This window comes from Malaya genurostris, chromosome 3 (assembly GCF_030247185.1).
Source record: "Malaya genurostris strain Urasoe2022 chromosome 3, Malgen_1.1, whole genome shotgun sequence".
NCBI lineage: Eukaryota > Metazoa > Arthropoda > Insecta > Diptera > Culicidae > Malaya > Malaya genurostris.
Genome location: NC_080572.1, coordinates 89,228,741 through 89,250,787, shown reverse-complemented (window position 1 = coordinate 89,250,787; position 22,047 = coordinate 89,228,741). Strand labels below are relative to the sequence as shown.

At 39.5% G+C, this 22,047-nt stretch overlaps 1 protein-coding gene across 3 annotated transcripts in view; it reads left to right on the top strand.

Annotated features, from left to right (window-relative positions):
* Positions 1 to 3,755: 3,755 nt before the first annotated feature.
* Positions 3,756 to 22,047, top strand: part of LOC131434563 (mitogen-activated protein kinase kinase kinase kinase 3) — a 31,379-nt gene continuing 13,087 nt past the window's right edge. The window contains exons 1-7 of one of the 3 annotated variants that reach the window (XM_058601388.1): positions 3,756 to 4,167; positions 16,744 to 17,164; positions 17,238 to 17,336; positions 17,400 to 17,698; positions 17,761 to 17,827; positions 17,901 to 17,955; positions 18,462 to 18,500. In XM_058601388.1, the coding sequence (XP_058457371.1) occupies positions 4,057 to 4,167; positions 16,744 to 17,164; positions 17,238 to 17,336; positions 17,400 to 17,698; positions 17,761 to 17,827; positions 17,901 to 17,955; positions 18,462 to 18,500 (1,091 nt within the window). In that variant the 5' untranslated portion in view covers positions 3,756 to 4,056. Of the gene's footprint in view, positions 4,168 to 4,990; positions 5,123 to 16,743; positions 17,165 to 17,237; positions 17,337 to 17,399; positions 17,699 to 17,760; positions 17,828 to 17,900; positions 17,956 to 18,461; positions 18,501 to 22,047 lie in introns of those variants that run through there. The other 2 variants (XM_058601390.1, XM_058601389.1) reach the window with 2 other exon arrangements.

Below are 22,047 nucleotides of genomic sequence, written 5' to 3'. Positions count from 1 at the left end.
GTTTTCCTATGTCCCTAAAGACCGTGCAGTTCCGAATTCATGCCAAATAAATTGAACTATTCACTTAATGAATACAATATACTAAAAACATAATTTTCAACCATCACTTTTCTTGATTTATTTATCCACCTTGACAACTCGTTCAATGTCACTAATAAATATAAAAAAACTCTTCAAGAGATCGCATGTGCTTCGACTTTCTTACTAACGGTTAGACACGCTTCTGAACGGTTAGATACGCTATTGAACAATTAGATGTCTTATTAGAGATAAATGCAATTTCATTATATTTTGACGACTTTTTTTCATTTTATTGGTATTATCCGGATCTGTCGTCCCCCTCGGTTGAAACTGGAAAATACTGCTTACGACAATCATTATTATCACGCTCGACGTGTAATATATGATGTCGCAAGTACCGCGCTTTATTCGTGTAGTTATGCACTAGTGTGCGTACTAGTAGCGACGTTATGTATTGATCAATGAACGTGATAACGATTATCGCTGGTTGCGTTTTTCAGATTTCATCTACAGTAAAAATATAAAAGTGTGATTTATCTGCCACATTTCTCGGAAATAGAAAATTATTGCATTTGATGTTCAGTACGCCTAAATTTTTTGCACATCAATTGATAATCACATCGAGATTGTTACAATTCTTTTGCTGTTGTGTAGTTTAATCACAGACTAACAGACATGACAGTATGAGTAAATTCTTATGAAAATAATTTTTTGTGATGCACTAGTTCCACCTATATTGTACTGCGCGAACTATTTACTATCTGCACACCCCTTGTGTTATGTACAAGTTTTTTTTGCTAGTTGGTTTCCCCTCGTTTGTCAACACCGATCAGCTGCTTGCAGGCAGAGATGGCATTTCACCAGAGAGATACACGCTAGAGTCAGATTTTTGCCACACCGAGGATGCAAAAAACGAAGCACCGCACAAAGAGGAAAGCGCACTTCTTCTCAGTGTCGAATAGACAGCATTTGAGTGTGTGCTTGTGGTTGAAGCAGCTGGCGCGAGTGAAACACATTCCCTTCGCATGAATCGCTCACACTCGCTCTCGTCTAAATACACCCAAGTGACCACTGGCGCGTGATGGTGAGCGAACACTTCTGTGAACTTCAATTAATAGAGAGTAGATCTGGCCTTGCTATGAAAAATTTGCAAGGTAAACCGAAAATTTTACGATAAATTGTTTTATTTTGCTGATTTTGCGTGTCCAAGCTTCATCTACGAAAACCATGCAGCAGAGTGCTCACCGGCGTGTACACCTCTGTGAAAGTATCTGCATCCACCTTAGAGAATTTATTAGCTAATGCTCTAGCACTTTGGTGCGATTCAGTGGAAGAGGTAAAAAGAAATAAACAAACGCACTCATGATGCGTGTACACTTTACACAACAGTGGTGTATAAATGTGAAAGAGAAGAGCTCTCGTTGAAGTTGTCAGTGCGAGGGGAGAAATTTTGCTTGCTCTTCGTCACACAGAGGAGATAGACATCTCTGCTTGCAGGGATGCCTGATTTCATCAAAATATTTGAAAATGAATCGTCACAATAAATTATTGGATTACGTTGATAATATATTTAACTTTTTCGCGATGTTGGAAGGTAACCATTTATTTGACTCAAGGTTGTTCATCTAGACTATTTTTTATTGTGTTGGTAGTTCTCACCCGAAATTAAGTGGCGGCAGACCAGAAGCAAGTGAATATTGTAACAAAACGTGTTCGATTTTGTATTGCGTTGGAGGATGAGAAGTAGGCACAATTTATGTATATAGTTTTGGCAATATGTATTAAATCTGTATCCTGCATGAAATTCGCATGGACGTATACAAATCAATACATTACAGGTAATTCTGTATGAATGGCAACTCTGTTGGTAAATAAAAAAAATAAACACAGTCTAGATGACAGACAGGATGTTTTTGATAGGGTAACGTGGCGCCATCATGACACATGAATATTCGAAAAGACCGTTAAAATGATTGAAGAATCTAATTTGAGTGTCTTGTCTGTTAGTCTGTGGTTTAATAATGATTGATACTTGATTATTTTTAGCTCCTCTCACCTCTCCTCTGAAAGAAAAATTTGTTATTTCAAATGTTTCTACTATTTGCATCAAATGTTGAAAAGCTGAGCAGATTTCGCGCTTGTACTCTAACAGGGCTCCTTTGATTTGCTACTAATATCATTTCCGCGATAGGTTTGCTAATGTCAGTCACCAGCAGAGTTACCATACCCACAGATTTTTCTGTAAAACCACAGATATTTTTGTCTATTTTGCCGCACAGATTCTGTGGTACAGAACACAGATTTTTTCAAAATTCACAGATTTCTACAGATTTTAACAGATTACGATCGAAAATATACAACACAGTCGAACCAGTCTTGATTTACTTCGACCACCATTAGTTCGAGAAATAACCGATCTTCCTGGCACAAGATCATTTGAAAAAGGATCATTAGTCTATGCGAAGCTGCATTCAAATAATTCATGGAGATGGGTACCTGGAGTGATTCTGGAGCGAGTCGGAAGCGTACTTTACAACGTTTGGGTTGAAAATAGACGCATGATTCGGTCGCATATAAATCAATTGCGCAGCCGAAGTAATGTTGATGACGAGACACCACCTGTTCCAAAGCTACCAAGGTTATCCACACAGCAGTTACCGTTGGACATTTTTCTTCAATCCTGGAATATACCAAAGCCAAATCAGCAACCAACTACAAGAAGTCACGTCCCAACATTACCTACTCCAGTCGTAGTATCTTTTGATCAGTCTACGCCATTACAAGTTACACCAGCACAGCTAGATCAGACAGTTCCATCACCACCATCTGCATTGGGTATGAATCCTGATGATCAGCCAGTCACAACAGTTGAAGTAGCACATGTACCTCGGCGCTCTTCCCGTCTGCGAAGACCACCGGTCAGGTTCGACCCTTACCAGCTGTATTAAGCGAGGAGATGTTGGGAACAAATGAACATCCCTAGTGATCAATCGATCGCTACCAACGCCGTGCTCTCTGGTAGCAGTCAAGCTGTTGCCAGTTGATGTACATCCGGCAGTCAGTCAGTTAGTTAGTTCGCGCCATCGCGCTTTATACACGCATTTTAATTTGTTCTATGTTAAGTCAATAAAGTTTTATTTCATTATGTACGTTCGCGTTAATTCATATAACCGTATTATCACGGCCACCCCGTCAGACCGAACGTAAAACAAATGATGAAATAATATTAATAATTGATACAAAATAGTTTAGTTTTCTTTATTAAAGAGACTTTCAGCCAGTGGCTGGTTCGTCTTTATATACAAAATAGACTGAGCTGTAAGTGTTTAAAAGTTGACCACATTTCTATACGTGTATTTTTCCTTGAGCTTCTGATTTGCACCCCTATATAGAAAATAGAGATGTGTTCCACAAACACAAATTGCAACTAATCATAAGGAGGTCAGAAACTGACATATATCTACAGTTGTCTGTCTTAATTATTCAACAATGAAAATTAAAACGAACATGCGTTGAAAACTTTTGTACACTAATAAAGCTCCCGATAATGTGAGATTTCTCGTTTGTTCGCATTATTAGCTACTCAACTCATTGCGTGTAATTTTGTTCTTTTTGATCTAGCAAATACAACAACCATTGTGTAGAGAATAATATTCCCCTTTTTGGCTTTTTTGTGACGTTGAATCGAAACGAATTCTAATGTCAAAACAGCTTTCTGTCAATCGTCAGCAGAGTGTTCAGTCAGTTGGAGAAAAATTTCATTCGCAAGAGTGCACGATACAGAGGTGTGTAACGCGGAATTAACAAATTAAGAACAGTTTCAGCTAATTACTGCAGCTGCTTCTGCTGTTGCCTGGTAGACGTATATCGGCAAAAATAGGCCATCCTACGGGATAGTGTGAAGTTTAAAGGATCTAGTGTCTAGTTCGGTTGAAGTAAAGGGGGCAAGTGAACCAAAAGGTATTTGGCATCGTAAAGCTGCTGCTGCTCCATCAGGCTGGCTGGAGGCGAGGAGCAGAAAAAAATGTTGACAAAATGGCCCACGCAACTAGTTTACTGAGTTCCGGAATCTCCCGCCGCAACCCGGAGGACGAGTACGAGCTGATCCACAAGATCGGCTCCGGAACTTACGGAGATGTGTACAAGGTTAGTGGTGCTAGGTGCCTTTCTTTGTTCATCCATCCGTCTACTGCCAAATTGTGCTGTTTGTGATTCTTCCGGGAGTGTAATCGCTAGCTTTTACTAACACGCTTGTGTCTTCCTGGTGGGGATAATTTTAGAACGGTACAACACTTAAACTCTCAGTCCCCGGGGAATCAATTAGGCATGTTGAGCAAAGAATGATTTTAATTAGCAACAATATGTGGATAAACAACCGAGCAAACGAGCACAAACTTTGTCGAGTGCCTAGCTGTACACGAAGGTGGAACAGGGAAGCCGAAAGCAAGTGTCGCCTGCGTATGTTGATAATACCAATAATAATGCGATTTGAAAGTGCATTTCGTGTGACCGATTGAATGTCGTCCAATCGGTCTGTTGTTTCGAAACTTTGGCCTTGTTCGTTTTCATTTCGTCCATGACAGCGGTGGAGATGTTGGTAAAATCGGAAGGATGGGAAAGACAAATTCGACCTTGATTTGTGCGAAACTCCCTGGTTTTTCCTTCTGCCATTTCTTGCTAACATATTGCACCATTCATATCGCTCTTAGCTCGCTGCCATGGACTAGCAGCGCAATTTGGCATTATTTATCACATGACTGATAAGAGTATTCATTATTTATTTATTAGGCTTGCGGCCACCTTTCGTTGCTTCGTTCGTGCTAATCAGCGGCTTCGGTTGAGGCTGTCTGGCTGCATTTTTGTGGTGTACTTTTGCTGTTTTCGCTGGATGTTACGTGTGTTAACTGGTGGTACCTACTACAAGCCTAATTGTAAATCAATTCAGTTCGATTTTACGATCCCTTTTGTGCAATGTTTGGGTGGGTGTGTAGGAAGTCACGCGTTTATGCTTGTTACCAAACACTCGGTCGGGCTTAAGCCATCAGTCGGAAAACTTCTGTTGCGAAATCAGCTGAGAGAATAGATTTGAATCTGGTTTTTGGTAAGTGTCCATCGATTGTCTGAAATTTGTTCAGCCGCCAGCTAGTGTTAATTTGAGAATCACGTTTGCTAGGTTCACTTACTGGTGTTTTGTAGTTATATTTTGCCTTTCAAAGCGTCAGATTGCGGGTTGTGAAATAGTTAAATTATGGAAGATTTTTGTAATACTTTTCTTGCTTCTTACTAATTGTTTTTAAAAATTGAAATTTTTGTTTTGAAAAAGGCTAATGCAGTTCGTAAACTCTCGGAAATGGTTACAACAAGATAACCGACTTGCAGGTCTACTATGGCTTTGGATGAGCGAAGATTGATTCATACAGTTTGAATTTGAAAAGTCTGCCAAGATTTTCGGATACTCCGATCCACGGTTCCATGTTCGTAAAGGCAACAGGGAGTATAAATGGCACATGGTGTTTCGTTTTGTGGTTCACAAATTGTATCGGTAGAATGCCCATTTTGGATATATCATTCCTTCTACTGTCCTCTACGTTAAATATGTTTTAATTCTATGTCAACCTCTTTAGAAATTTTACAGTTGCTAACTTGAGTTTTAAATGTAAAAAAGAGAGGAATGAAGATTATAGTAAATATCTTCCCAATTCTTCATAATTAAAACAAAATGTTAAATCAAGATCCAAATTGGCTCAAATGGCACGTTCCCCTTGATATTTGGAGATTTGTGCCTTGTCATCAATTTGTTTTTAGCATCAATTTCCCGATATATAAGAGGGAAGGATTGAAGGGAAGGTTTGGACTAGAAGGATGGGGAAAATTAACGACCCAAAAACACAAAAAAGCAGAAGTAAATTTTGCACCCCTAAGGGATGCTGAACAATCTGCTGGGGATTACATTTAGTGGAAGCAGGAGTAAATTCTGAACCTCTACGTGGTCCCGAACAGTCTGCTGTAAAACCTATTTAGGTTTGTTACTATGCGCGTTCTTTCTGATGAACGATGCACAGTTAACAAAACCTCCAACCCCGAGAGAATTTAGAGATTTTACAAAAGCGACACTATTCTGCATTCCCGGAAGAATGCAGAATGATTCGCAGTATGTACGAGCAGAAGTAAATTCGGTACCCCATAAAGGATGCCGAACAATCTGCTAAACCCTATTTAAGGTGAATACAGAAAGGATTCATTCAGTCCAGGAAGAACGATGAACCCTTCTGACTCATATCTCTTTACCATATTGGGTGAGAAACGAGAGAATATCTATTAATTGTAGATCCGCATACACAGACTCAACCATGTATGAAGAACCAAAAACCCGGATACGTAGTTGCGTCAATGCGGAACAGTTACATATCAGATGATATGAAGTACCATAATCGCATTCACACAAATCACACGAATAATACTCAGCACGTTGAATAGTAGCCATGTGATAATTGAGTTTGCAATGTCCAGTCTGAGCTCTGACTAGAATACTGCAATGATGCTTGGAGAAATGCAGTAGACACTTTGACATTTTCAGATTTAAATCTGGTAGAAATGCTTTTGTCTGGACGCAAGTTTTCAAGCTGCACCAGTAGCTGGCATGGTTGGATGCAGCCCAAAAACAAATGTTGTGCTTTATCCAACTAGTTGAAAGTGGTAAAGCTGGTTCAGGACCAACGAAATCATTCGTTGCACCAGCTCTAGCCAACTCAGCCCGTTCATTTCCAGTAATACCAGAATGGCCGGGTACCCATAAGAAGTAAACAGCATTTGAAATGCTGAGGTCTTCAATTTGAATTCGACATGCGATCACTAGATTCGACCGTGAGTCATTTGAACTGAGTGCTTTTAAGGCTGCCTGACTGTCGGAACAAAAATAAATTCGTTTACCACAGATCCTCTGCTGAAGTGCCAATTGTACTCCACACAGAATCGCGTAGATTTCTGCTTGGAACACAGTACAGTATCTACCAAGTAAATGAAACGGTTCCAGCCTCATTTCACGACAGTAGACACCAGCACCAGCACGACCATTCAACAGAGAACCGTCCGTATAACAAACTATGTGTTCATCAAGTTGTCGTTCCAGACAACCAGACAACCATTCCTCACGAAGAGGATTGCTCACATTGAATGTTTTGACAGGAAAACTGCATGTGAGAGTTAGGTTACTAGGAACGAGTAAATACTCATCCCACGTAACCATTTGAAACCACAAGCGAGTGTGGCTAGTAGCATAATCTATAGGGTTGCTGTTCCGAAGCCCTGTAACCTTAAGACGGTATGCACAAGATAATGCTTTTTGTTTTAGGAACACATGAAGCGGTTTAATGCACAGTAGCGCCTCTAGAGCAGCAGTAGGAGTTGTCGTGAATGCTCCTGTAATCGCCATTAGGACCATCCTTTGGAGAAGATTTAGCTTTAACGGAACTGTCGCGACTTCTCCTTTCTGCCACCATACAAGACATCCATATGCTAAAATTGGTCTAACAATAGTTGTGTAGATCCAATGAATTTATCTGGGTTTGAGTCCCCACATCGACCACAGTGACCTCTGAACCGAAGAACTGTAACGGACGAGCTCCTGTGATTATCCTTCGATGAGTGAAAAGCACCATTTGCTCGGATTTACAGATAATCCAACCTGACAACACCATTGTTCAACAGATCGCAGGGCTTGCTGCATTAAATCAAAGAGAGTGTTAATGCTTATACCGGTCATCAATATATGATAATCGTCGGCAAAACCTAAAAAGTCTAAAACTGTAAGGTTATTTAGTTTCCTTAACATACCATCAGCGACTAGGTTCCATAAAAGTGGGGATAGTACACCACATTGAGGACACCCAAAGACACTCAGCTTTCAAATCTCTGCTTGCCGAAGCGATGAGCAAAGAAATCGATTGCTAAGCATTGCGTGTATCCAATTTGTGATACTTGAAGGTATGCCATGACCACGGGCTGCTTCCAGAATTGAATTTAAAGACACGTTATCAAAGGCACCTTCAATATCTAGGAAAACTCCCAAGCAAGATTGTGAGAAAGTTTTTTCAATGTTGTACACAACATCATGTAACAGGGTTGTAGTGGACTTTCCACGCTGGTAAGCATGTTGCATTCCATGTAGCGGATGCACGCTCAAACTAACATTCCTGATATAGTGATCGACTACGCGATCCACTGTTTTAAGAAGAAATCTAAGACTGATAGGCCTGAAACTCTTCGCTTCCTCATGAGTGTCGCGACCGCCTTTGGGAATAAATTTGACAATTATTTCCTGTCAGGCTCTTGAAATATATCCTGTCGCAAGACTAAAAGTAAGTATGTTTGAAATATTCATACCCTTTCTGCAGTAACACTGGGAAAACTCCATCCTTTCCAGGAGACTTGTACGGAGCAAAACTCTCAACTGCCCATTTGACCGATTCAATCGTCACAACGCTTCGAGCAAGGGCCTAAGAATCGTAACTACCTGAAAAAGTCTCGGGAAGAGCTGTCGATGATGGCTCCATACATCCTGGAAAGTGAGTTTTAAAAAGATAGTGAAGTACATCACCTTCATCAGATAAGTGTTCACCATCTGAAGTTTTTAAGAAACTGACATTAAAGTCCTTAGACTTCGAAAGTAACTTATTTAATCTGCTAGCCTCGTTGAGACTAGAGACATTTGTGCAGAGGCTTTTCCAACCACTTCGCTCAGACGATCGAAGAGCATTTTTGTAAGCCCTTCGAGCCGACACGAATGCTTCCGACCCATCTCTGCGTCGGTGGTTCCAAGCTCTTCTGCATAGTTTCCTTAGTCTAGCAAGTTCAGCATTCCACCAAGGAGTTCCTCTAGTAGCTCGCACAATCCGAAGTGGACAAGCCTCTTCATATGCTGCAACTATGAGTGAGTTTGTCTCGTCGACAACATTTTCCAAATCAATTGGGGTTTCAATTGTTGGTTGGTATCCGTAAAATCTAATCGCCAAGCCCTCTTCATAGAGGTCCCAGTTTGTAGATTTGGGATTACGATATGTGATAAAATCAAATTTAACGTTTGAATGATCAAAGAAGGTGTACTTATGATCAGACAACGAAGGTCCGAGCTCATCGGAGACGAGCCAATTTACCAACTCATGCGCAATTCTATCAGAGCAGAGAGTTATGTCCAAAACCTCCGCTCTCTTCCAGATCTCACAAGAGTTGGACGGTATTCTGCATTGACTATGTGCAGGTTTGTACTGCTCACAAATTCCATCATATCAGAGCCTCTCGAATTTATATCTGTGCTGCCCCAAATGATATGGTGAGCATTTATGTCACGGCCGATTTTAAGCAGTAAATCACTTTTGCAGCAGTATGATACAACTTTTTTGAAGTCATCGCTTGGCGAAGGTTGGTTATGCGGTAAATATGCCGAACAATAGACATATTTCCTGTCTGCCATCAACACAAATATCCCGAGTTGTGAGCTCCGATATGAGAGAAACATCGAGAGCACTATTTGCAAGTATGCATGCTCGAGGCATTTCACGTGGATTAGTCATACCGTTCTTGTTGAAGGCAACAAAGACTGGGTTTAACAATTTTCAAACGGAGAAGTTTCCCTTTTGGAAATATGGTCCTTGAACCAAAGCTTTAGAAGCTTTACCTTCTTGCAGAAGTATGGATAGATTCATAGTTGTTGTACGTTTATTTCTGGAGATTGATTCGTGCTACTCTAACCATTATAAATTAAAGTAATGAACACTCCATCTCCAGCACTTATCGTACAACAACTAGATGATACCAAATCAAATAAATTGGCTTATAATCGCCTATAACGAACCACGTAAGGATTTTTTTAAATGTTTTAATCATTTAAATCCCACGAGTTGCGAAGCCAGAGCTTCGCTTAACACAGTAAAGGAAAACCCCATGATATTCCGTTCACGACTGCATTGTTTAACTTCCTGCACCCATTAAATCAAGATCCTATTAAGCAGACATAAGGAATAGAGGAATAGGCGGTGATGGAGACACAACAAAATCTCACATACCATTGACCAGCAGAAGAAGGATTTGTCTTCTGCCTCAAAATAGACTTCGCATTCAGCAATTTCTATGAACATGAACTTAGCGAGGCAGCTCTCGCCGATGATCAATGTGATATAAACCGGTGGGGTAGATCACCTCGTTTACCTGTGTTAGAAATCAGAACTTTGTAAATATTTCGGTATGACGACATACATGAAAAATAAACATGCTTTGATTCAATGCCAATCAGTCCGAACAGTGTGACGAAAGTAAGCACGTGTTTTTTAGTCTTACCTGGCCTGTTAAAGAAAACTTAATTTCACAAACGAGTTGTGTTTGCCCCACCTATTTCTATCACATTGGCCGATGATAACGCAAATAGGTGAAAAATTCATTGCTAATCCAGGCAATTTTGAATTTCTTGCTAATTTTTTTTAGTACTTTGCTAAGTTCATATCAAGTTTAAAAACAAATCGAAATCCAGTGGATAATTTATTGCTTATTAGTTGTTAATTAGTTACGGTAATTTTGAATTTGTTGCTCATTTTGTGTCTTTCTGCATAGAAAGGTATTAGAATTGCCGAAAAACCCGACTTTCGAACGGAGCCTTGGAGACCCATAGTGTTATATACCATTCGACTCAGCTCGACGAGATCGAAAAATGTCTGTGTGTGTGCACTTTTCGAAGATATTTTTACCGCTCAATGAGAGATGGCTGAACCGATTTTAACAAACTTAGGCTCGTTTGAAAGCTATTGTTAGGCTATTGATCAAGTTCGGAGATCAATTGTTTTTTTACCGCTCTAATATATATAAGGGTGCCAATATTTAGGGCTGACCTCTAACATTGTTAAGCGCTACTGCTCAACAGCTTAAGCACTTCGAAAAAAGTCCCCAGGAAAAATTTCAGCTGAATCGGATGTAGGTAAGGGGTGCTGGCCGGCGGTTAAGGCTTGAAAATTTTCGATCTTGAAAATTCACATCACCAAAAAAAAATGTTTTTTTTTCGACACAATCGACTTTCTGGGACTGGGAATTTTTTTCGAGATGACACTAAATCTCGATGTGTCATGCAATTCTAAGGCTTTTGGGATCAAAAATTTTTTTTTCTATTTCGAAAATTTCATTGCAATTTTCATTTCAGATCTATGAAAACTCCACTAAGTGGTTTAAAGCAGATTTTGTCTTTCTTATATAGAAAGGCTCGGTAATCGTTGTGAAAACTGACTTTACAATCGAGGCCCGGAGGGCTGAGTGTCATATATCATTCAATTCAGTTCGTCGAGATCACAAAATATATATGTGTGTATGTGAATATATGTATGGTATGCGACAAATAATGTCACTCAATTTTCTCAGAGATGGTTGAACCGATTTTCACACACTTAGTGTTACGAACCAAAAATGATGATCCAAGCAAGCAACTAGAAACGGAATGAAAATTTTAGACAGAAGAAAATTTTATTGGTAGAAAGATATACGTAAATTTGAATTCATCAAAAATAAATCTTTGTTAAACTGTTCAACGATTAGAGTTCTTTCTTTTTAACAAGTAGTATTGAAGTGTATCAGTGCTACATTATGGTCCTTCTCGGTTTCTCAGGTGAGGACGTAGTACATCAAATTAGGACGATCGCTACACTTAGATTCAAATGAAAGGTTTTATGGTCTCATACAATTTCCTGAATTTCATTTGGATCCAACTTCCAGTTCCGGAATTACAAAGAAATATGTGCGAATTTATGAAAAAAGCGCACTCAATTTTCTCGGAAATTTCTCAACCGATTTTAACAAACTAAGAAGCAAATAAAGGTCCTAAAATTCTTTAAAAAGTCCCCGAAAAACTGATCCAGATCCGACTTCCGGGAAAAAACCGGGAAATTGAAATCGGCAATTCACTTGCCACCCTGGGACACTTTTATACTAATCACTATGTATCCCCTAAACCGGAAGTTGGATCTGACTAAAAAGCAAGATGTTTTATAGGATCTTAAAATCTTTCATTTGAATCTTAAATGGTTCTTAGATTTCATTGAAATTTTAGATCGGTTCAGCCATCTACGAGAAAAATGAGTAACACTATTTTAATTTCGTTTCACATATCATCTTTTGGTTCAGGAACCAGATATCGGATCCAGACATAATTCAGAAACTTTATTTGGGAGCATACGACTTTTCATATGCATCTGAGTTTGTAGAAAACGGTTGATTCATCTCCGAGAAAATTGAGTGAAATCATTTTCCACACACGCATTTTCTGATCTCGACGAACTGATTCGAATGGTGTATGGGTGTTATGTTCTTCCCGCATTTATTACTGTAAGTAGTTAAAATCAATATAATTATGAAATTGCTTTCAACTCGATAATGCTGCCATCATCTGGTTTGCATATGTCATATTCGAACGATTATGTTGCCAAAAACGAACCGTGCTAAAATCGGTCCAAGGCAAACTGTCATGAAAAAGGATGCTGTACACAGTATTTTTGGTATTTAGAAACAATTGTATGTGACAGTATAAGGAATCGTGTTTCACGTAGCTCCCAAGCATTGCTTTGTCATACAGCGCTCAAAACTCCTACTACTGGAATAAGGCGAAAAGTCACTTACACAAAAATATCGATATCTCCGGTAAAAATTAGCGGATTTTTACAATCTATGCCTTGGTGTATAGATATTACCGTGCAGAATCTTAGTCTAAAAACATATTCTGTTTTCAAGGTCAATTGTGACAGATATTGTCAAAAACTGAAAACTTGAGCATAAAACTTCGTATAACTCAAAAAGTAAGCATCCGTTCTCAAAACCTTTCAATAGCGTTCAGGGTGACGTGGAGACCTTTCACTGGCGACTAGGTTGATTAAAATCAGTCCAGTCATCTCTTAGATCTCGACCTCTTTGTTGACAACACACATACAGACACACACGGACATTTGCTCAGTTCGTCGAGCTGAATTGATTTGTATATGACACTCGACCCTCCGGGCCTTTTTAAACTTTGTCTAAAATTTGAGCGAATTCTACACAAATTTTTATATTTATAAAAAAGGGTAAAAATCTCATAGTCCCATAGATTACTATTGAATTTCATCATGCTTTCATAGGGTAAAGTGTGTGTAAAATTACACACCATCATTTAGAACGACGATGCAAAAGGGGGCAGAATTCTTCTAAATTTGACTCAAAACTGATGATGAAAGAGAAAGACATTACAACACTACTAGGTGGATTAAGAATCGGTTTTGAATTTTTTTTTCCAGTAATTCGTGAAGTTCGTATGAAGTTAACGAAGTACTGGTCGAAGTTGTGGGCAATTTGGTTGATTCATGTCTTTTGGGACGAAAGTGACATTTTTGGTAATATACCATTCTACCGTTGATTTCGAGTAGTGGCAAGAAGCAACATCTGGCCAGAAGACAATAGGATCTTTGTGGCTTCGAATCATGGGTAGAAGTCGTTTTTGTAAACATTCCTTGATGTATATTTCGCTGTTCATTGAAACAGTGGTGATGAAGGGTTTCGAAATCTTACCACAGCTACAAATTGCTCGCCAGACTATAGCTTTCTTACCAAATTTTTCGACTTCAATCGATGTCTCGGACTGGTTTAACACTTGCCCTTCTCGCACCGTATAATATTGTGGTCCCGACAAGGATTTGTAATCGAGTTTCACGTAGGTTTCGTCGTCCATGATTATGCAGTTCAAATTCCCAGCAAGAATCGTATTGAACAGCTTTCGAGCCCTCGGCCTGATCGATGCTTCTTGTTTTGGACTACGTTTTGGTTGTTTCTGCTTCTTATAGGTTCTAAGATTCAAACGTTCTTTAGCACGAAGAACATTTGACTTCGAAGTGCCCACTTTCTTGTCCACATCCCAAACTGAAACCTCCTTCTTTTGCTCGAACGCCTTCAGTATACGTTTATCCAACTGAGGGTTAGCAGGACCTTTTTTCGGCCCGTTTTCGGTTTATCCTCACCGAACTTCCTGATTGCATTTCGCACGGCTTTTTCACTTACTCCTTCCATTTTTGCTATCTTTCTCAGTGACAGTCCGCGTTTTGTGCACTATTTGTACACAATTTTTCGACGTTGTTCTTCTGAAAGTCCACGCATTTCGAAACAAACTCATGAAAACGAATAAACAACTGCACAAGTGGTTAGAGAAGAGTGTAAACAACGGGACGCAGTCATAAAAATTGACAGATTTTGAACCATTGCGATATGACAGCGGCTTTTGGTTGCGTCCATACTTTCTGGGACTGTCTTTATACGTTCATTGACGAATCACTCAAAGAAAATTTAAGAAAATTGAGCAGAAAATTCAAAATTTCCGAAACACTTCATATGAACTAAATAAAGTACTCAAAACAAAAATTAAAAGAAAATTGAGCCAGTAATTTGCCTCGCTAAGTTCATGTTCATGCAATTTCTTCTTAATTTGAGTTGAATTTCTTACAGGCGAGCATTTATTTTTTGGGTCAGCAAATAGCCAGTAGTCACTGGGGCCAGATCCGGACTATACGGTAGATGAGGAAGCAATTCTAAGTGTTATTCGTTCCGCTGAAACCATAACCTTGCCAGCTGACTGTTGTGTCTTTGGAAGCATCGGACGTCGTACACCGACTGCAGACCACTCAGCTGATAATCGTTTTGATTCCGGAGTGAAATGAAGGATCCATTTTTCATCCATTGTCACATATCGATGCAAAAAATCTGATTTATTAACGATTTATCAATTTTAGTTTTGACGTAAAGCCGCCATGACTAAGTTCAGTTTTTGCAATGACTGATCGGAAATATGTATTGGAGAAGCCATGTGAAAGAAAAACTAACAGAAAAGATGAAGGCTTTATGTCAAAACTAAAATTAATGAATCGTTAAAAACAATTGCGGTTTGATTTTCCGTAACAATCTGCTTCTGGTAGGAAAGGTCAGACAATCAATACAACCTTCATAGGGGTCTGTCGCTGACGATGTCCAGCCAGCGACAGGCACCATTAAAGAAGGTGATAAGCGATTATAAATACACTCTCCTATTCAATGCTTGATCGGATAAGTAGGTATAAAGCGAGAGGACTAGTGTTTGATGGACAGAGAAGATGTTTGGATGTAAGGTATCGGTCGGGTGACGGCCAGGGTGTAGACCATGTTCGATGTACGTTGCTACTATGTCTGTTTCGAGTTTGAGAGTGGCTAAAGCAAGATCAGAGTGGCGAAATGGTAGCGCGTATGCACGGAATGCATAAGAACGCAGGTTCGAGTCCTGTCTCTGAGCGTATCTTTTTCCAAAAATTCATCTTTTCTGTTAGTTTTTCTTTCACTTGGCTTCTCCAATATATATTTCCGCTCAGTCATTGCAAAAACTGATTTATTATTTTTAAGCATGGCCAAACACTGCTCTGAATTATCAACCCTGCCTCCTGATATCTTCACGTCCTCAACTATCTCACAAATTTTCAATTTACGATTGGATATAATCAATTTGTGAACTTTTTTTGTTGTTTCCTGAAGTAACCACCTCAATTGGACGACCAGATCGTTCACAATTATCGGTGTCTGTTAGGGATGGACAAGCCGTTCGCGAACGACTCAAAAGACTCAGCTATTCTAGAAGAATTAATGAACAGGAGTTCTTTATTGAAAAATTTCGCTATTTTCTAAAAAAAATGGAGGTAATGGAATTCTTCAAGAGTGTGTTCAAATTAGTAGCATATTTTAAAGTGAAATATTTGTACAAAAACATACCAAAAGCCTAAGTACTCCTAGTATTCTAGTTTCGGCACGAAATCGACACTACACCACCTAGACTGTATATCTTTCGGCACGAAATCGACCCTACACCACCTTACAACGTCCTTCGTGTAGTGGCAGAATGCCAAATCCCACCAGAAGATTGTCCTACCGTCGCGTACCTACAGGAGAGGGAAAAGTCGCTTTTGGAGACACTATCTCAAATCACCTCAAATACATGGTGCTTGCGGTAACGAGACTCCTCTTTCCGGAAGTACAAATCGCTTGCTAAATTAAGAACTTCTTGGTGAACTTCGGCTCTGGTTGTAGTTCGCCTTCACATATGTCTGGTCATTTATTATTGGTTTTGTTAACTCCTGTTCGTACACGGCATTCTGTGACCGTATTCTGTTTCTCATCACGGTTTGGGGACTACTAAACCTTAAACGTTCGTAGTCCAGCTTAAGTGTTGATATTCTGCACGAAAGTCGTGCTCACATGCAACTTTTCAGTCACGTCTCGGCGTTTGTGATCGTTCTCGTTGGCTTCCGGGTTTTCCGGATCTTCGCTTCCGACTCGAACTTTTTTCGAACCGTTTTATGATACCAGAAACCGTAGAATTCAGGATTCCCAATATTTTTCTGGTGGTGCGATGTAACAGATTCTTATTTTGAAACTAATGCAATGCAATACTTTTTCGATGAAACCAACTCACAGAGTGTAAACAATACATTCTAAACTGTGTCTACGGATTTGAGTGTGTGCGAATTTTCATCGTTACACCCTTTAAACATTACACTCTAAGCTAATTTTACCTCAAATTTCATCAATTCTATGAACACAGTTTTTAGTAGGATTGCGAGGAATGGATATTTCAGATTGAACTAAAACATGCTGCTCAAGTTGTACTGGAGACCAACCAACCAATTAACGACGTATTTCTGATTTTTTCAGGCGAAGAAACTTCAATCGAACGAACTAGCGGCCATAAAGGTGATCAAGATCGAACAGGGCGATGACATCCAGATCATCCAGCAGGAGATCGTGATGATGCGCGACTGCCGCCATCCAAACATTATCTCCTACTACGGATCGTACCTAAGGCATGATAAGCTGTGGATCTGCATGGAGTATTGCGGGGGTGGTAGCTTGCAGGACATCTACCAGGTAACCGGACCGCTCAACGAGCTGCAGATAGCGTACATGTGCCGGGAAACCCTGCTCGGATTGTCCTATCTGCATTCGATGGGCAAAATCCATCGGGATATCAAGGGAGCAAACATCCTGCTGACGGAGAAGGGCGATGTGAAGTTGGCAGATTTCGGCGTATCGGCGCAGATCACGGCAACCATCAACAAGCGGAGGAGTTTTATTGGTGAGTGGAATCGATTTGCCAAAGTCGCGGCTATGGTCGAAAATAATTTTGTGGTTTTGGTTTTTCCTTTTAGGTACACCGTACTGGATGGCACCGGAGGTGGCAGCTGTCGAACGAAAAGGTGGCTACAACCACCTGTGTGATATTTGGGCTTGCGGTATAACTGCTATTGGTAACAAATTTGTTTTTTATTTACGGTTGATCAACTGTTGTTAGCGGACATTCCCATTCGTAGAACTAGCAGAGCTGCAGCCGCCCATGTTCGATCTACACCCGATGCGGGCCCTTTTCCTTATGTCCAAGAGTGGCTTCAAACCGCCGACACTCAAAGACAAGGACCGGTGGAGTCCGAATTTCCATTCCTTCCTTAAGGTTGCCCTAACGAAAAACCCCAAGAAGCGACCGACGGCCGAACGATTGCTGCAGCATGCCTTCTTCCAGTCCGAGATGTCCATCCGGTTGGCGATGGAACTGCTGCAAAAGTATCACAGTCCGCACCAGAGCTACTTCTATCACGATTTCGAGGAAGAAGGGGTAAGTGGTTGAGTTTGTATGCCGTTTCACTCGATGATTACGGTATGGTATGTCGTTTTTAGGCGGTCGCCATTGGACCACAAAGAATTACGAGTAAGCTGCATTCGCCTAGTCCGGTGTATTTGTGTAGTAAGTATAGCTTAGCGGATGGAGTTAGATTTCCGGTAAATTCGGATTAATTTTCGTTTTTTTTCCTTTGCAGAACCCTCATTGGAGAGAGAGCGATCATCTAGTCCAGAAACCCTACCAAGTGATATGTGAGTATTCGAGGTGTCCAGTGCAAATCTGACTGCATTCTCGCTAAAAAAAATTATCGTTCTAAGTATTGCAATAATTGATTTCCGTTAACAAGGCCCGTTAGAACATGTTTCTTTTTTTTTCATTTTAACGGCAATAATTTTAAGATAACTGTTGCACACACGAATGAGGTAGTTTCCAAACGGGATCGAACTGAATAATGTATTGCCTAATTAAACTGACACATTTTACACGTGAGAACATAAGCCAAACACTTACAACGCTTATCACTGACACTGACAAATTGCATACTCACAGCTAGCAATAGAGCACCACCACAAGTAAATCTTGATCCTAAGTCCTTACGTTCACTCACGAGCTGTGGCTTCAGTGAATCAAATCATTCCTTCACGAGTACATCTTCGCAGCAACAAATCAGTTTCGTCATTGATTTAGAAAAAAAAAATCTGCTTGCTAATCCATTCGAATCCATTCCATCTGTTCGTTCTCTCTCTTTTTTTTCTAGGAGTCTATTGCATTATATAGACGAGGAGTTGAAGTTAAGGTAAACTACTCAAATCAAATCAAATCAAAACACCCAAACAGATGTGTATTTTTCTTCATTCTGTATCTCATTTCGTCTTCGGAAATTTCGTGCTCCCACCCATCCACGCATACACCAACCACCTTGAATGTTACGATCTCGCCGACGAGACTCACGTTACCCGCCCGAACATCCCATAGCGATACTAATCCAAGTAACACTAATGCATCTATTAAGTCACATAACTTCACTCACCAACTCACTAGCAACTCATAACGGCCATCGTTAGGCGATTGTATCGTTGTTTTTCGGTTGAGAGCCATTGCGACGAAATACACCTGGACGGGAAAATGGGTAAAGTGAAGAAAAACAATGTTTTTTTCACCGCAGCATGACTATTTGAGATCACATCCTCATATTTATCAGTCTTCATGTCTTACATGGGACATATGTTTGCAAACTAATTTCGTTTGGATTGTCAACATGATACGGAATTTATCATGATGGATGTCGAAGTATTTCGAATCACTGATTCATATAATAAATCAAAGATTAAACATTCCTAGAATCGGTGTCTAGATTATCAATACGGTACCGCGGGTAAGTGTTGTAAATAGAAATAACGTAAAATTTTGATTACTTGAATCGGAAATCTTTTCTTGAATATTCTTTCACATTTCAGGCTAGCTCCATGACGGAGCAGTTCCACAAAGTACACGGTGGTCAAAAGTTCGTAATGTACAGACATTATTTTTCCAGTTCATTTTATTGAAAACAATGTTCTCAACATTTCTGTCAAAATGATCCGGCTCATGAAGCAGAATTCTAACTTGGTTTTAAGCGGCTGCCCGGTCAGAAGTTCTACATTGCGACTACGCGTGGAAATGTGCCGGGACGATTCAAGGTTATGATTCGACAAGCGATTTGCAGTTGTGGCCTGTCATCACATTCTTGACGATGACATTCCAAGTTTACATCATCAGTTCGCTTTCAAATCTCATCCAAGTCAGTCGATAAAACAAAACCGCTTACATTTGCGACGGCTGATACCAAGTACAGTATTATGTGGGGAACAATAGAACGATTTCGGGATGAGTATACCGAACGAATAAAAGGTATCGCCGCCACTACGCAACAATACAATTATTGTTGACTTCAGGTAGTGCAAAATTCGACCTTCGATAGGAGAACTTGAAGGTTTGCTTAGGTAGCAAATGCATTTTAATCTTAAACAAGCTTCAATGCAATAAGCCAAATAATATTGTTTACATTCAGTTTTTATAAAGACTGAGAAGTATTTCGATTCGCAAAAGACAATAACATTGTGCATTACCTGGAGCATGAAAATATCAAGTACAACATACCAGTGTATGTTTATGGAAGATGATGCTATAGAAGTATATTCGCAGAAATATGTCACAGTAGGGAGAAATTCTTTCCATCGAAAAAGGAGTGTTAAAGAGCCTTTTGCCGGTATTCTAAATGGCGTAATTTGTTTGGCATGCGCTTGAAAAAGTCTATACCTTCTTATGTAATTTTCGGCCAACGATTTTGTGTAAATCACCTGTTACCTATGACAATCACAGATGGTTACAGCCATGTGATAAACTGGGTAAGAATACAACTATATCAAAGGACAACGATGCTTCCTTCACACCAACCCTAAACAACCCCAGTACATTTTTGACAGCCATCAACAACAATGAAACATCCTCAACGAAACCAGTTGTGCCCTATATAGAACAAGGTACGCCAGCTACTGCTAACAACGCACCCAACGCCTGAACAAACATGAGCAATAACGCTGATTCCGCCACCAACAGTGACACCGAACCAATGGACGGGAGCGTGAATAGCGAATCACTGTTCCCCCTTCAATCACTGGATATGAATGAAAACGTCTCTCCTTCAAGGAAGAGATAACAATGAGATCCAGTATCAAAAAATAAATAATTTTTTCATTGTTTAACGACCACGTTAAGCCACAGAGCAAATTATGCTTTTGAAGCAATACTGAAAGGCTTATTTGCCGGTGTACGGTCACTTCGCCGACGGTCGTTAGGCATACGGTCAATAGGCATAAAGGTCATTTGGCATAAATCAATTGGCATAAAATATAAAAATAATTCAGACGAATTACAATTATTCATTTAACGAATATCAAAATAATTCTGATGATTCTGTAATTTACTTTTACTTAGTTTTTTTATGGTCAATAGTATCATATCTTCGTTAATTTTTCAAAAAGGCGTATAAGCAAGTGACAGTTTCTCATTTACTTTCTCTTCTATTAATTACCAGGCGGTTTCCACGTTTATCACTCAACTCTTTGCATGAAATGATACCCGAAACTTTCGACTTTCAAGCAGAATAGTGATATCAAAGAAAATCCTTTTAATCACATCACAATAATCGAAAGAGAGAGTGATTATAGAGAAACTGTCACTTGCTTATACGCCCTAATGAAAAATCAACCGAGATATGATAACTTTTTCGTATTGTTACAACTTTTAGTATTTATTGTTGTTTTGTAGTCGACTAATGATCGTCGGCGAAATGACATGTAACCTTATTTGACCTACTTCAATATTCGTTATCTCGTATAACACATCTTTTAATAAGTCGTGTGACTAGTAGAAGGATTTATCTTTTGCCTTAAAATAGGTTTCACACCTAGCAATTGCTTCCTCATTTGAGTTGAATTTCTTATTGGCGAGCGTTTATTTTGAGATAAGCAAATAGTCAGTAGGTCAGTGGATGCTAAATCTGGTAAATGAGGGCGTAATTTGAAGGATAATTCGTTTAATTAAATCGTTGTAATCGATTCAGTGGTTATTTCTTCGACATATCAGGTCGACATGTGCCTTTGGACGTGGTTCACCGGATGCAGTCTACTCAGAAGATGATCGGTTTGGTTTCGGAGTGAAGTAGTGGATCCATGTTCCATCCATTGTCACATATCGGTGAAAAAAATCTGATTTATTACTTGTCAAAATAGCCAAAGGCTACTCTGAATCATCAATACGTTGTTGTTTTTGATCGACTGTGAGCGGAACGCGGAACCCTGTTTGAAAAGAGCTTTCTCATGGTAAAATGTACATGCGTAATTTAAAACAGTAAAACATTTCAAGAATATTCTGTGAAATTTTTAAGCCTTTCGGAACAAAACTCAGTAAGTTATGGGCCTTTATCTTTGCTTATCTCATACTGCGAAGAAGTAAGAACTCGGCACACAGGCCCAAGAATTCTGCTTCGACTAACTTAAAAATTTGACAAAACATTCTTGAAATGTTTTATTATAACAAATTATTAAAGGAAAAATATGATTTTTTGAAAATGGTAAAATCTCAGGGTTTCCTTGAGTAACAAATTGTTTCCATTGATTTTATAGAGAAAAAACTTTAGGCGCGTTTTTCTCGTAAGCAGGTTTTGAAAGTCCACACTTTTTCATATAAAAAACCAGACCCCAACGTTTTCCTTTTTGTTGTTTGTTACTTTGGGGAGGTTTTATAGCTACAAAATGGTGGATTTTTTCGTAAAAAATCATAGTTCTCGCTTTTAAGAACGC